Here is a 12,258-nt window from a genome sequence, read left to right on the forward strand (position 1 = left end):
GGCTTGGGCATTTTCAATCTCATGCATGATTTAACGATATATATCATATAGTATACATTTGATCAATGAATCATTAATATAGACATAAGTTGAAAAATCTATTAACTAAACTGCTGATGTCATGTTACTATATTGGGTGACATTTGGTAAGTTCACAATTTTTCAAGTTTTTGCTCATTTTCTAAATTGTACTGAATATTTTTATAATTAAACATATTTTAAAGATTCAATTGGAAAAAATGAAAAAATGAAGTTCTTAATCAGTCCATTTTTGTTGTACCTTCTTAGCAACCTTGTAAAGTATAACATGAAAGAGAAAATGACAAAATGAATCATGAGAATTGTATATATTTTAACTCATTAGAGGGTATATAAAGTTGCTTTTGCACTTTTTTTCTACACCAAATCCTTAATATTTTCTCTTAAAAGTCTTGGGTGTATATGAGTTTGGTCATTATCTATAAATGCATAATTTTAAATTTGCTTCCTAAGTGATTTTTTTTTTTTTGGTGGTTGTTGGCCACAAATTTAATGTGTTTTCGCCTTCTTCTTCCAGGAATGGGATATGGAGATCGAACCAGCACATTTTGTGGCACTCCTGAATTTCTTGCCCCAGAAGTATTAACAGAAACGTCCTATACAAGGGCTGTGGATTGGTGGGGCCTTGGTGTGCTTGTATATGAAATGCTTGTTGGTGAGGTAAGCAGTGTAAAATGTGTGAGAGAGGGGAGAGGAAAGCTGATTGAGAAGACAAAACAAGTGATTTATAAAGCCACCTATATTTTTATCATAAGTGTTAACTTGGATTTTATCATTATTTATGGTATACTAATAATTGGCTGTGCTTCTGTATCTTTATATGACTTGTGGAATACATTGAGTGCCTTGAATATAGTTCTTTATATTTCAGTATTACTATGGTTGTATTTATGATTTTGAAATATTGTATGACTGATAACTTCATAGGGGCAAGAATAGCAATGAGACTATTGAAAAGAAAGTAATCTGTACCTTTAAAGAAAAGTGCACTCCGATTGGTCTAAAATAACTGTTAACTTCAAAGACAGTAGACTAGAGTTGAAAAGATTAGCATTTTCATTTTTCCCTCGCTATTTTGTTGGGACATAGTGGGCGAGGCTGCTAATCACAGGTCAGCACTGTGAATCCACCATGGAGGCAGAGGTGGCTTTCTACCCCTGAAAAAGTTAATAAATAAAGCAGGAGTGAAAGACTTATTTTTATCAATCATTATAAATGATAAATTGGTGTAGAATTAGGAAGCTGCAAGACTTTGAAAAGTAATTTAATTCCATTAGCAGAACTTGGTGACTTGGAGATGCAAGAGAAATGATATGATTGCTGACTGTTCTGCAATTCTTTGGTCTTAACAGTCATTCCTGTCCAGTCGAGGCATAGAGAAAATTAGAATCGGTAAATAAGCAAATTATGAATGGCAGACATTTTGTTAAAGTTTTGCTTTGTGGTTGTCATCTAGTCAACAAAAAAATAAATACATAGTAGCTCAAACAAATGGACAGCTCCGTTTGGTATTATAAAATTGGAGTGAATCCTGGGAAAAGAAGAGAACTAATTAACCTGGTGTTTCCCGTTGGCTAGGCATTATTGTGTGCTTCATAAATGTTAGCTCCTTTAAGGTTACTGCATAGACAGAGACACATGCAGTTTTAAGTGATGCTGCTGAGATTTTAACCCTGGCATTCTCTCTTCAGAACCTGTTTTTAAAGCATTACATTTTGCAGCATCTTTGTAAAGGTATTAAATGCACCTTGCATTTTTCTTATGCTTACAAGAAACACGATAATTACTCAAGCCTTCAATTTTCACTTATTTGTAGGAAAATCCTTTGTGGTATTTTAGAGTAGAAAAACTTTAGCCCTATTCCATAAAGGTCTTTACTGTCTATGAGTGACATAAGTCATATTTTCACAGCAAATTTTTCAAGATAATTTGAGTGATCACAAATTTTGTGCACTAATTTGTTATACTAAATGAATATGGCTGCTTTTTTTAATGACTCTTTGTGCACCTTAGGAACAATGATTTTAAATTTTTTCAGTCTAATTTGTCAGGCAGCTGCTTCTTGGTGTAGTCATGGTGCCTACTAATTTGTAGCTCTGTTTGGCCAGCATTCACTTACTAATGACCTTGACATCCAAAGCACATTCTATCTGATATTTATCCAAATATTTTCTTTTGTCTGTGCTAACACTTATTACCATATATACTTTACCTGTTTTATCTTTCCACAATTTTGAGGTTTTTGAAGATTGTGGCTAATGTGTGAATATTTCCGAACTATCTCATAAGCAATCTTAATCACCAAGAGGCCGTTAATAAAGGAATGAATGAATGAAAGGAAAGAAATAAAATTAATGTTATACTAAAGAGAATTTCATTGAGTACATGACATAATCTGGGTAATAGATCAATATTTTCTATGGCTCCTTTTAACCTAATAAGCTTGCTGTTCTTTTGGTGATATTTCCTTTATGCTTTTATTCCATTTTACTGCCTGATGTTCTTTTGTAATTTGGATAGGTGAGTTCTTACTGTATTAAAACTGATTTTCACTTAAAGATATTTCTTTCAGTCTCCCTTTCCTGGCGATGATGAAGAAGAGGTTTTTGACAGTATTGTAAATGATGAAGTAAGGTATCCTAGATTCTTATCCACTGAAGCCATTTCTATAATGAGAAGGGTAAGAATTAATGGTTTGTAAATTACTTAATTTTTTTATATTTCACAAGGAAAGCGTTAGATGTTTTCGATTCCCAGATGTTCCATGATTTCAGCAGACATAGATATGAGGTCTGGTAGAGTAGTGGTTAGGAGTTGGGCTGCTAGCTGCAAGATCATCCGTTTGAAACCACCCGCTGCTCTGTGGGAGAAAGATGGGCAGTTTTACCTTGTCCTACAGGATTGCTATGAGTTGGTTGCTATGACACAATGACAATGAGTTTGGTTTGGGGTATATAAAAGACATTTATCTTTGAAATTTTTAATTTTGATTTTTCTTCTTTACATTGCGGTAGCTGTTAAGAAGAAATCCTGAGCGGCGCCTTGGGGCTAGTGAGAAAGATGCCGAGGATGTAAAAAAGCACCCATTTTTCCGGGTAAGAATGGATGTTTAGATTTAAACATGTTTTATTTTAATGCAATGAAGAGTTGGATGCTAACCTGGTCATTTTATATTTTTTGTGGTCCATCCAGCTTATTGATTGGAATGCTCTTATGGACAAAAAAGTAAAGCCGCCTTTTGTACCTACCATTAGAGGACGGGAAGATGTTAGTAACTTTGATGATGAATTTACCTCAGAAGCACCTCTTCTGACTCCCCCTCGAGAACCAAGGATACTTTCAGAAGAGGAGCAAGTAATGTTCAGAGATTTTGACTACATTGCTGATTGGTGTTAAGTATGTAGACACTGTGAAACGAAGCAGACTGACTCACAAGGAGACCTCTTACAAATACCAACCCTTCATATTGCTCTCTGTGCCACCAATAGCTCTGGACCCATGAAGATTTGTGTAAAAGTACTACTCTAATACCTTCTTGAAAAGTGGCTTCTTAATGTATGTTCAACATAAACCTGAGCACTGGAAACAGTTTCATGGAGGTTAAACTAATGAACATCAGTCATGAAAAGGTCCACCACAAAGGAACACTACTTTTGGATCAACAGTCATATCTACATATATATATATATTTTTTTTAATGAAAGAAACACACTCTTCTACAATACCCAGCTTTACCATACGCCTGCCTTAAGTGGAAGAAAAGTTAATTAGTTAATTTCACTTAACTATTTTACAAAGAGAAAAAAAGGGCTTGGAATGCATTTATTCACACAAGATTGTTTGAATAAGGCAAATAAATGTTTTTGTATTTTTTAAAAGAAATTACTGTAGTATCAAAGGATATAGTTGCCATTTGTGCACATTTTGGGGGCTTGATTTTTTTAAAAACGTTGAACAATGAATTGATGTTTTGTTTTTATGAATTTTCTATATTTATTAAGAGAAAAGGTCTTTGCTGCCTTATCTTTACCATCCTATAATAGAGCTTCAGAGCTTTCCAAGAGAGCTACTTGCCAAACAATTTTTTTATTTAACAATGCTGAAACTGGAACAACTGAACATCAGCATTTGCTTTTAATTTTAGGAATGAAACCTGATCAATCTGAAGTAAGATACTGCCTTCCCCATATGCATTCCCAAAGTCTAGACACTTGTGTGTGCTTTCTTGCAAATCAATGGAGTGCCCCCGTTTTTGATATCCGTTCTACATTAACTAGTTCCTCGTGTTCTGTGTCTGCTGTAAAGGTGACTCTTTGTTGGACCCTAGGGATTATCATTGTATACATGCTGTGAACATGTATATGTGCAGGTTGTAATGTATTCTATGTTGCAAGCTCATTATTTAATTTTACCACTTCATCACTTTTGCACAGTGGCCAAGAAGACACCTCAGACTTCCAGCATTGACGTGAAGTGAGTGCATTTGGACATTTTAGGCCACTGGATCCGGATTTTATATTGGCAGTTACTGAGGGTAAAAGCAATATATTGTAACAGAATGTATAAATATTTTTGATAAAACAGTCTATATTTTATAAAAATTATTATAACACTAAAGCTGTACCTCAAAAGTTTCTAAAATAATCTGATCAAATACTTTTTACAACTCTTCAGAGGCATCAGTTAGTGACTTTTAAAAATATTCTTACAGGGAAGTCAGTTTTCCAACCCTGACTCTGCACTTGCCTGGAGTTTTTTTACCCACTCTCTAGCCCATGAGTTCATTGTTTTTCCTTAATCTAGTAATAACATCTTTGATCCAGTGCGTAGCTTGTTAGGATCATTATACCTCAGGAATAGCAAGTTATACTAACTATACTGAATTAACCATTTAATCACAGTAAGCTCATCTCGCAAAAATCATTCAAGCTTAAATCCTATGACAATAAATGAAAGCACACTGATTTAGAGAGAAATGAGCTAAAAACATTTATAAATATTTCAGCCTTGCCATGGTGTGATTTTTTTTATTGTGTTCTGAAGAACAATTGAAATTGTTTACAGATAATCCATATTGCTTTCCAAAATTATTCATGCGTTTTTACCCAATTAATAACATATTCCTTCAGTATTTCCTGACTGGTCCCCACATTCTCCCATAAGGTATTTTTATAGGCATTGTTCTGTTGGTTTTTTTTAAACCTGTTGCTGTGAAGAAAAATTAGTAATACTCATGCTAGGATGTCTAACCATGGGAGGAGGACAAAGCCAATAAAAGTAAAAAGAGTGCATTTTTTCATGAAATGTTATAATATTATTTTATCCAACATGGGGGCAAGAGATCTTGCAGAAAGAGGAAGCAAATTGTTCTTGAAAGTTGCTTAAAAATGCCAATTAATATCCTTGACCGGCAAAAGATATTAGAACAAATTGGCTTAATTGTTTGATTTCCATTTAAGAGGTGTGAATGCAGCATTTAAGACAACACTAAATACTTTTGAGGTACAGTTTGTTCACCTTTTATGGTTCTCAAATATGCATAGAGAGCAATGTCCAAATAGGCTTTTGGCATTAAAAACTGAAGTAGCATTTTGTAACTACACAGTGTACAGAAATGTTTTTAATTTAAGTCAATCACTAAAAAAAATTAGAGGGCAGGGTATATTCACACAATTAAGTTGAAGAAAGCACTAATTTTTCTGTAGTTTAAAGGTATATATTTTAGCCAGATTTAAAATTTTTGAACTCTACCAGTGTAAATATATTTTGCTATTACTGTATGTGTGACTGCTCAAGCACTTTGAAGGAAAGTAGGGTATTAGAATGATAGACTATGCATTCAATGAAATGTGCCTTTAATTATGTCATTCTAAAAGAGAAAAAGTGTTTTGCAGTCATAACTTACCACAAATGCACAAATTAAAGTTTAAATAGATTGTAATTTGTAACTTTGGTTTTCCTTTTCTGTTGATCAAAATATACAATATTTTACTATGTTCAAGATATGATAGACTAATGTCAGTTAACCTTCTTTCAAGTACTTTCTGATTTGGGAAAGGGCCAAGAAGATGGAGAAAAAATTGCCCACTCACTGGAAATAATGGAGACACTATACTCCAGCCTTGCACAGTCGTTAGTATTTTAATACCTGGATTTCTGGAAATCAGAAAAATAAACGTTACTGGTCATTCTACGATCATCTTTAGAAAATTACAATTAAAATATTCGAAGAGTATAAAAGAATCCTTCCTACCCCTGTAAAGTAAAAGGCCTGTGGTTTCATTGGTTAAGCACTCCGCTACCACCTGAAAGATTGGCAGTTTGAGCCCACTGGCTTTTTCAAAGGACAATATGTCAGTCTACCTTTGTGAAGACTTCAGCCTTAGAAACCCCATGGGGCCATTGTACTCTCTGAGAAGGTCTCTCTGGACCAGAATCAACTCTGTAAGTGAAGGTTCTTAACCGTGTAGAAGCTGTGAGGAGCTAGTGGAGATTGCCATGGTAAGTCAGCTACTGGGCATGTGCACAGGAGTATTCCAAACAACACAAAACCGTGTCTAAACCTCTCTCTGCTGTCAGTGGGGGGGGGGGGGTTGAATGAAACATAACTAATTCACACACACTGTTGGAAATCACCAGCGATGGGATAGGCACTGATAATGGGGTACCAGTATTTCCAGTTTTAAGTGGAGCTCTTGGCCTCAGCAAGCTTTCAACTCCTGTGAGAAGCATTGCTTGGCAATCAGTTAAATTAAATAGGTGATCTTTCAATCATTCTTTTGAGCAAGCTCAAAGCTCATGATGATGACTTTTTAGAATAAATTATAACCAAGGGTGAGTGTGCCCCCCCCACTTATATCTATAATTTATATGTGTCTCTCGTTCACCTTAGAGACATCATTATGATTTTTTAAAGTTATTTTATTGGGGGCTCTTACAGTTCTTATAACAATCCACTGTGTCAAGCACGTTTGTACATATGTTGCCATTATCCATTTCTTTCTACTTGAGCACTTGGTGTCAGCTTTTTTTTTGGGGGGGGGAGGGTCCCTCTCCCATTGTTATGAACCCTTGATATATTATTATTTTCATACCTTACCCCATCTGCTGTCTGTCTACTTCACCCATGTTTCTGTGGTTTGTAACCCTGGGGGATAGGGTGCTCTATGTCAGTCATTGAGATCGATTGCCCCTTTCTACCACCACCTTCCCGCCTTCCTCATAGTATTGCTTCTCCCATCACTGTACCTGAGGGGTTCATCTATCCTGGATTCCATGTGTCGGGAGCTCTTATCTGCCAGTCAGTGCACATGCTCTGGTCTAGCCAGATTTGTAAGGTAGAACTGGAATCATGATGTGAGGGGAGGAGGGAGCATTAAAGAATTAGAGGACTGTTATATGTTTCCTTGGTGCTAGACTACACCCAGGGGTGACTCTTGTTTACCAATATGTTCAAAGAGCAAGATCCAATCACAAAGTGACTTTTGAGGGGACCTGCTGGGACAGTTAAATTCAAGACATAGAGGTAAGAAATTGCCCTGCTGAGAAAAATACCAGGAAAGGGCTCCCAGGAATTTTTTTACATTGTAGCCGTGCTCCTGGGATTTCTTGAAAAGGAACTAGACCTGTCAGACGACAGTTTAATTGGAACACCTTCCCTCATCCATCTTACAGCCCTGATCTTGCCCCTTCAGACTTATTTTTGTTCCCCCAAATCATAAGATTATTAAAAAGTAACACTATTTCAGACCCTAGAGGATGAAGAAAGTGTTTTGATGTGGTCAGAGTCAGAGAGTGCAGAATTCTTAGAAAGGGTTAGAGGGATGGAAATAACACTTTTAGAAGTGCAAAAGGCCTGCATGGAAGGTATGCCAAGAAATAATAGCTTCACAGTTGGATATTTTTATTTAAAGGTTTCTGGGTTTATAGCAGTGCTTTTTTTAAACTTGCCTTCTTATGCTGATTAGTTCAAATCTGACAAAATATTTTACAGTATTTTTGTCTTCCCAAAGCAATTATATATAATATGAAAAACACGGAGTAAAATATTAATCCTTTGATCATAATATTAAGGTAAGAATTGTAAATTTTTTAAATCATTTTATTAGGGGCTCCTACAACTCATCACAATCCATACATACATCAATTGTGTAAAGCACATTTGTACCTTCATTGCCCTCATCATTCTCAAAACTTTTGCTCTCCACTTAAACCCCTGGTGTCAGCTCCTCATTTTTTGCTCCTTCCTCCCCATCTCATGAACCCTTTATAATTTATAAATTATTATTTTCTCATATTTTGCTTTGTCCAACATCTCCCTTTACCCACTTATCTGTTCTCCAGGGAGGAGGTCACATGTAGATCCTTAAAATTGGTTCCCCCTTTCCAACTCACCATCCCTATGCCTCCCAGTATCACCACTCCCAGTATCCCACTGGTCCTGAGGGGATCATCCACCCTGGATTCCCTGTGTTTCCAGTTCCCATCTGTACCACTGTACATCCTCTGGTCTAGTCAGACTTGCAAAGTAGGCTTCGGATCATGACAGTGGGAGGGGGGGAGGAAGCATTTAGGAACTAGAGGAAAGTTATATTTTTTATCGTTGCTACATCACATCCTGACTGTCTTGTCTCCTCCCTAAGACCCTTCTGTAAGGGGATGTTCAGTGGCCTACAAATGGGCTTTGGATCTCCACTCTGCACCCCCCCCCTCATTCACTCACTATGGTAAGATTTTTTGTTCTGATGATAACTGATCCCTTCGACACCTTGTGATCGCACAGGCTGATGTGCTTCTTTCATGTGGGCTTTGTTGCTTCTGAGCTAGACGGCCGCTTATTTATCTACAAGCCTTTAAGACCCCAGATGCTATATCTTCTTTTTTTCATTTTTAATACGAGAACATTTATTGCGCAACTAAGTGTTGAAATCCTTAAGATGAACTTGACGCTGCAACCGCTGCCCTCTTGGGTTTAGGAGTTGTTCCTTCACGGAATCCATGTCTGAATCTGTGGTAGACAATTTTTAGGTGTCTCATTCGACCAGTACCGGTGGTATTTTGTCTTTTAGCCTTGGCACTCGAGTTATACTTTCTCTTGCGCTTGGCTGGGTATCCACACTTGCCACAGGTCGACTTCTGGAGATGGCAGGCCTTGGAGCCACAGCGGCGGCCCAAAGTGTGCGTCTTATTGCGACGCTTTCTGAAGGATGACGTTCCCTTCGTCATCTCGCTTCTGCGGCCGAGACCAAAGAGCCAGATGCTATATCTTGATAGCTGGGCACCATCAGCTTTATTCACCACATTTGCTTATTCACCTGCTTTGTCTTCAGTGGTTGTGTCGGGAAGGTGAGTATCATAGAATGCCAGTTTAATAGAAGAAAGTATTCTTGCATTGAGGGAGTACTTGAGTGCTCCCTTAATTTTAAACCTTTTGCTACCTTAATATTAAACCTATGGATATATGCACATATATCTATTTCCCTATCCTCATATGTTAATATATTTGCATATGTACATGTCTTTATCTAGACTCTATAAATGCCCTTTGCCTTCCAGCTCTTTCCTGTATTTCCTTTGACTTTCCTCCTGTTCTACTATGATGCTCAGTCCCCACCAGGGTTTCAGCAATTCCTCCTCTTGGTTACATTAGCCTTGATCGTGCCCAGTCAGGCCTCCCACACCTTCCTCACCACCGATTTGGATCACTTGTTGTTACCTTGTCCTTGGGTTTATTAACACCACCACCTCCCCCCCCCCCCGCTTCCCCACCCCTCCCATGTCCTCATGGAACCGTCGGTCCTGTTGCCCTCTCCAACTATTCATCCAGCCCATCCTATTCAGACAGACCCACGGAGACAACACACACAAAAACAAGACAGCAAGACCAACAACATACAACAAAACAACAAACAATGACAAACAAAACAAGAAAGAGAAGCTTGTAGCCAGCACAAGGACTGCCTGTTGGCCACTAGGAGTGTCCTGCAGTCCAGTCTGTTGGGCGTCATGCCCTGGCCCCAAAGTCCACCCTCAGCATTTCCTGTGGACCTCACTGCCCCTTTCCCTTGATGCTCTGTTACACCCCCTTAATGTTTTGCCTCAGTGTGGCGGGGTCAGATCAGGTTAAATTCCCACACTGTGTCTCCGGTGCTGTCCCCCATATGACCATGGGTCAGTGAGGAGTGTCATGTCTCATAGTGGGGCTGGCCATGTGGTCCTCTCTGTGGACTAGCTGCTGTAATTGGGAACATCGTCCTCACAGCCAATGGATCAGGATGCATTCCACTCTCCCCCTCTTCCCCCCATCCTCTCTGATCAGATACGCCCCCCTCCCGGAGCTGCAGATTCAGTACAGTCCTTTTAAATAAATTCTTCTGGGGGGAGGGGCTGGTGTCCACTTAGTAGTTGGGGCAGGCCTCCCAGACCTCTCCACTGGTTCCCTACTCCACGCCGGCATGTTGCATGTACATCTTGGAGCACTGGGTTAAAGTCTGGTCCCTCTTCCCTGTGAAGATATAAGCAATACCCTCCCCTTAGGTGGGTTAGTGTCATGTGCCTCTGCTACCCATTCTTTTTTTTTTTTCTTTCATTTCCCCACCTCTTTAGTTCTCTACCATGTATATCCCTGTATTTGGTCTGTTCCCTGCCATATTACCTAGTCCTCACCCCAGGAATGTTTGTATACCATAGCTTTTTCTATGCCCCTTTAGATTTTTTTTTGTGAAAGCTTACCTCAGCAGACTTTGAATTCTTTCCTACCTTAAGCCACTGTTTTCTCTTTTTTGCCCACTGGGTGAGGTTGTTTTATGTGGCGCTCTCTTATTTATGCTTGGTGAGTGTTGTTCTTCTGCCCATACTGGGTCGGCAAGTTTTTTTTTTGTAGGGCTGGGTTTCTTCTAACATATTCTCTGAGTTTTTCGTTGTCTGGGAAGACTCTTCTCATCTATCTTGATCGATAATTTGGCTGGGTAGAGTATTCTTGGATTTGCTTTTTTTTCCCTTCAATTTTTGGAATATGTTATTCCACTCTCTCTCTTCATAGTTTCTGCTGATAGGTCTGAGCGTATTCTTATGTGGGAACCTTTATCTGTGATTGCTTGTTTTTCCCTAGCTACTCTCATGATGTTCTCCTTTTCCTCAAAGTTGGTTAATTTAACTATTATTTGCCTTGGTGACTTCTTGGGATCCGTGTAGCTGGTGTTCTTTCAGTCTCCTGAATGGTTGCCTAGTTTTCACTCATTAAGCTGGGTTAGTTTTCCTCCAAGAATTCTGTCACTATTGTTGCAGATGACTTCTTTGTTGTATCTTCCTCCAGTAAGCCAATAATTCTAATGTTGTTCTACTTCTTAGCATCAGGCATGGCTCTTAAGTTTTCTTCAGCTTCTCTGATGATCTTATTGGATTTTTGTTTGTATTTGTTAACGTCTTCTTGGTTGTCCGCCAAGTCATTGATGCGGTTCTCTTCTTCCAGTCAATTCTCGAGGTCCGTGTTTTTGCTACTGGTTTTTGTTATCTCCTCCCTAAGCTCCTGTATTTTCCTTTGGTTTATGGCTTCTATTTCCTCTCTCATCTCACCCTTTTTCTGTATTGTTTCCCTCATATCCTGTATGACTCCAAGTAGCATTCTGAAAATTTCTGTGGCAGCTCAATGCCTGCTTCTTCTGTGCATGTTGTTATGTTCAGGACACCTGCCATTGCCTTATGTTTCTCCCATTTTTTTGTTGAGGTTGTTGGGGCTGGTGGCTGTTTGTGTTGCACTGTTTTAGAGGAGCCAGGTGCCATTTTCCATGGTGTCAAAGAGCACTGGCTCTCTCTGGGAGACTTGTAGGAATGCTTCTTCAAACTGCCTACAGCTTATTTCACTATGGAATTAACCTACCACTTTATCCTTCTCAGGAGAGTGATCCAGAAGGTTGGTGGGTTCCCTGCTTTGGTGTTGCAGAGGTTGGGCAGAGGTTCCTGCAGCAGCTTGGAATGTTGAGGAGTGTTGGCGGAGCTACCTTGGGACCCCAGGAATACAAGCAGGAATTCCCCTGTAAGAAGTTGAGCAGAGTATCCCTTGGTGGAGGTCAGCAGGGCTTTCCCCAGTCTTGTGCTAAGTACACAGGGTAGAGCTCACCCAGTTGGGTGTGGTGCAGGCGTAAATGTCCTAAGCTAAGGGGAGTGGTCTGGAGGTCAGCAGTAGAGTGTGAGAGACCAAGAGGAGGGGAAAAAATTAGA

At 38.8% G+C, this 12,258-nt stretch overlaps 2 protein-coding genes across 2 annotated transcripts in view; one reads left to right on the forward strand and one right to left on the reverse strand.

Annotated features, from left to right (window-relative positions):
- PKN2 (protein kinase N2) overlaps positions 1–6,234 on the forward strand; it is a 132,901-nt gene extending 126,667 nt beyond the window's left edge. The window contains exons 19-22 of the mRNA XM_075558070.1: positions 557–699; positions 2,612–2,719; positions 3,054–3,134; positions 3,232–6,234. Coding sequence (XP_075414185.1) covers positions 557–699; positions 2,612–2,719; positions 3,054–3,134; positions 3,232–3,435 — 536 coding nt within the window. The 3' untranslated portion in view covers positions 3,436–6,234. The remainder of the gene's footprint in view (positions 1–556; positions 700–2,611; positions 2,720–3,053; positions 3,135–3,231) is intronic.
- Positions 6,235–8,965: 2,731 nt separating this feature from the next.
- Positions 8,966–9,264, reverse strand: LOC142436830 (large ribosomal subunit protein eL37-like). Its single transcript, XM_075540240.1, has one exon. It carries the CDS (start codon positions 9,262–9,264, stop codon positions 8,971–8,973), a length of 294 nt encoding a protein of 97 aa, XP_075396355.1. The 3' UTR covers positions 8,966–8,970.
- Positions 9,265–12,258: the final 2,994 nt, after the last annotated feature.

The sequence above is a fragment of the Tenrec ecaudatus genome, chromosome 1 (genome assembly GCF_050624435.1).
Source record: "Tenrec ecaudatus isolate mTenEca1 chromosome 1, mTenEca1.hap1, whole genome shotgun sequence".
In the NCBI taxonomy this organism is placed as follows: domain Eukaryota; kingdom Metazoa; phylum Chordata; class Mammalia; order Afrosoricida; family Tenrecidae; genus Tenrec; species Tenrec ecaudatus.

What these genes read in the sequence shown, in the direction of transcription:
- LOC142436830 (XM_075540240.1), bottom strand. Translation starts at nt 9,264, where the DNA reads ATGACGAAGGGAACGTCATCCTTCAGAAAGCGTCGCAATAAGACGCAC.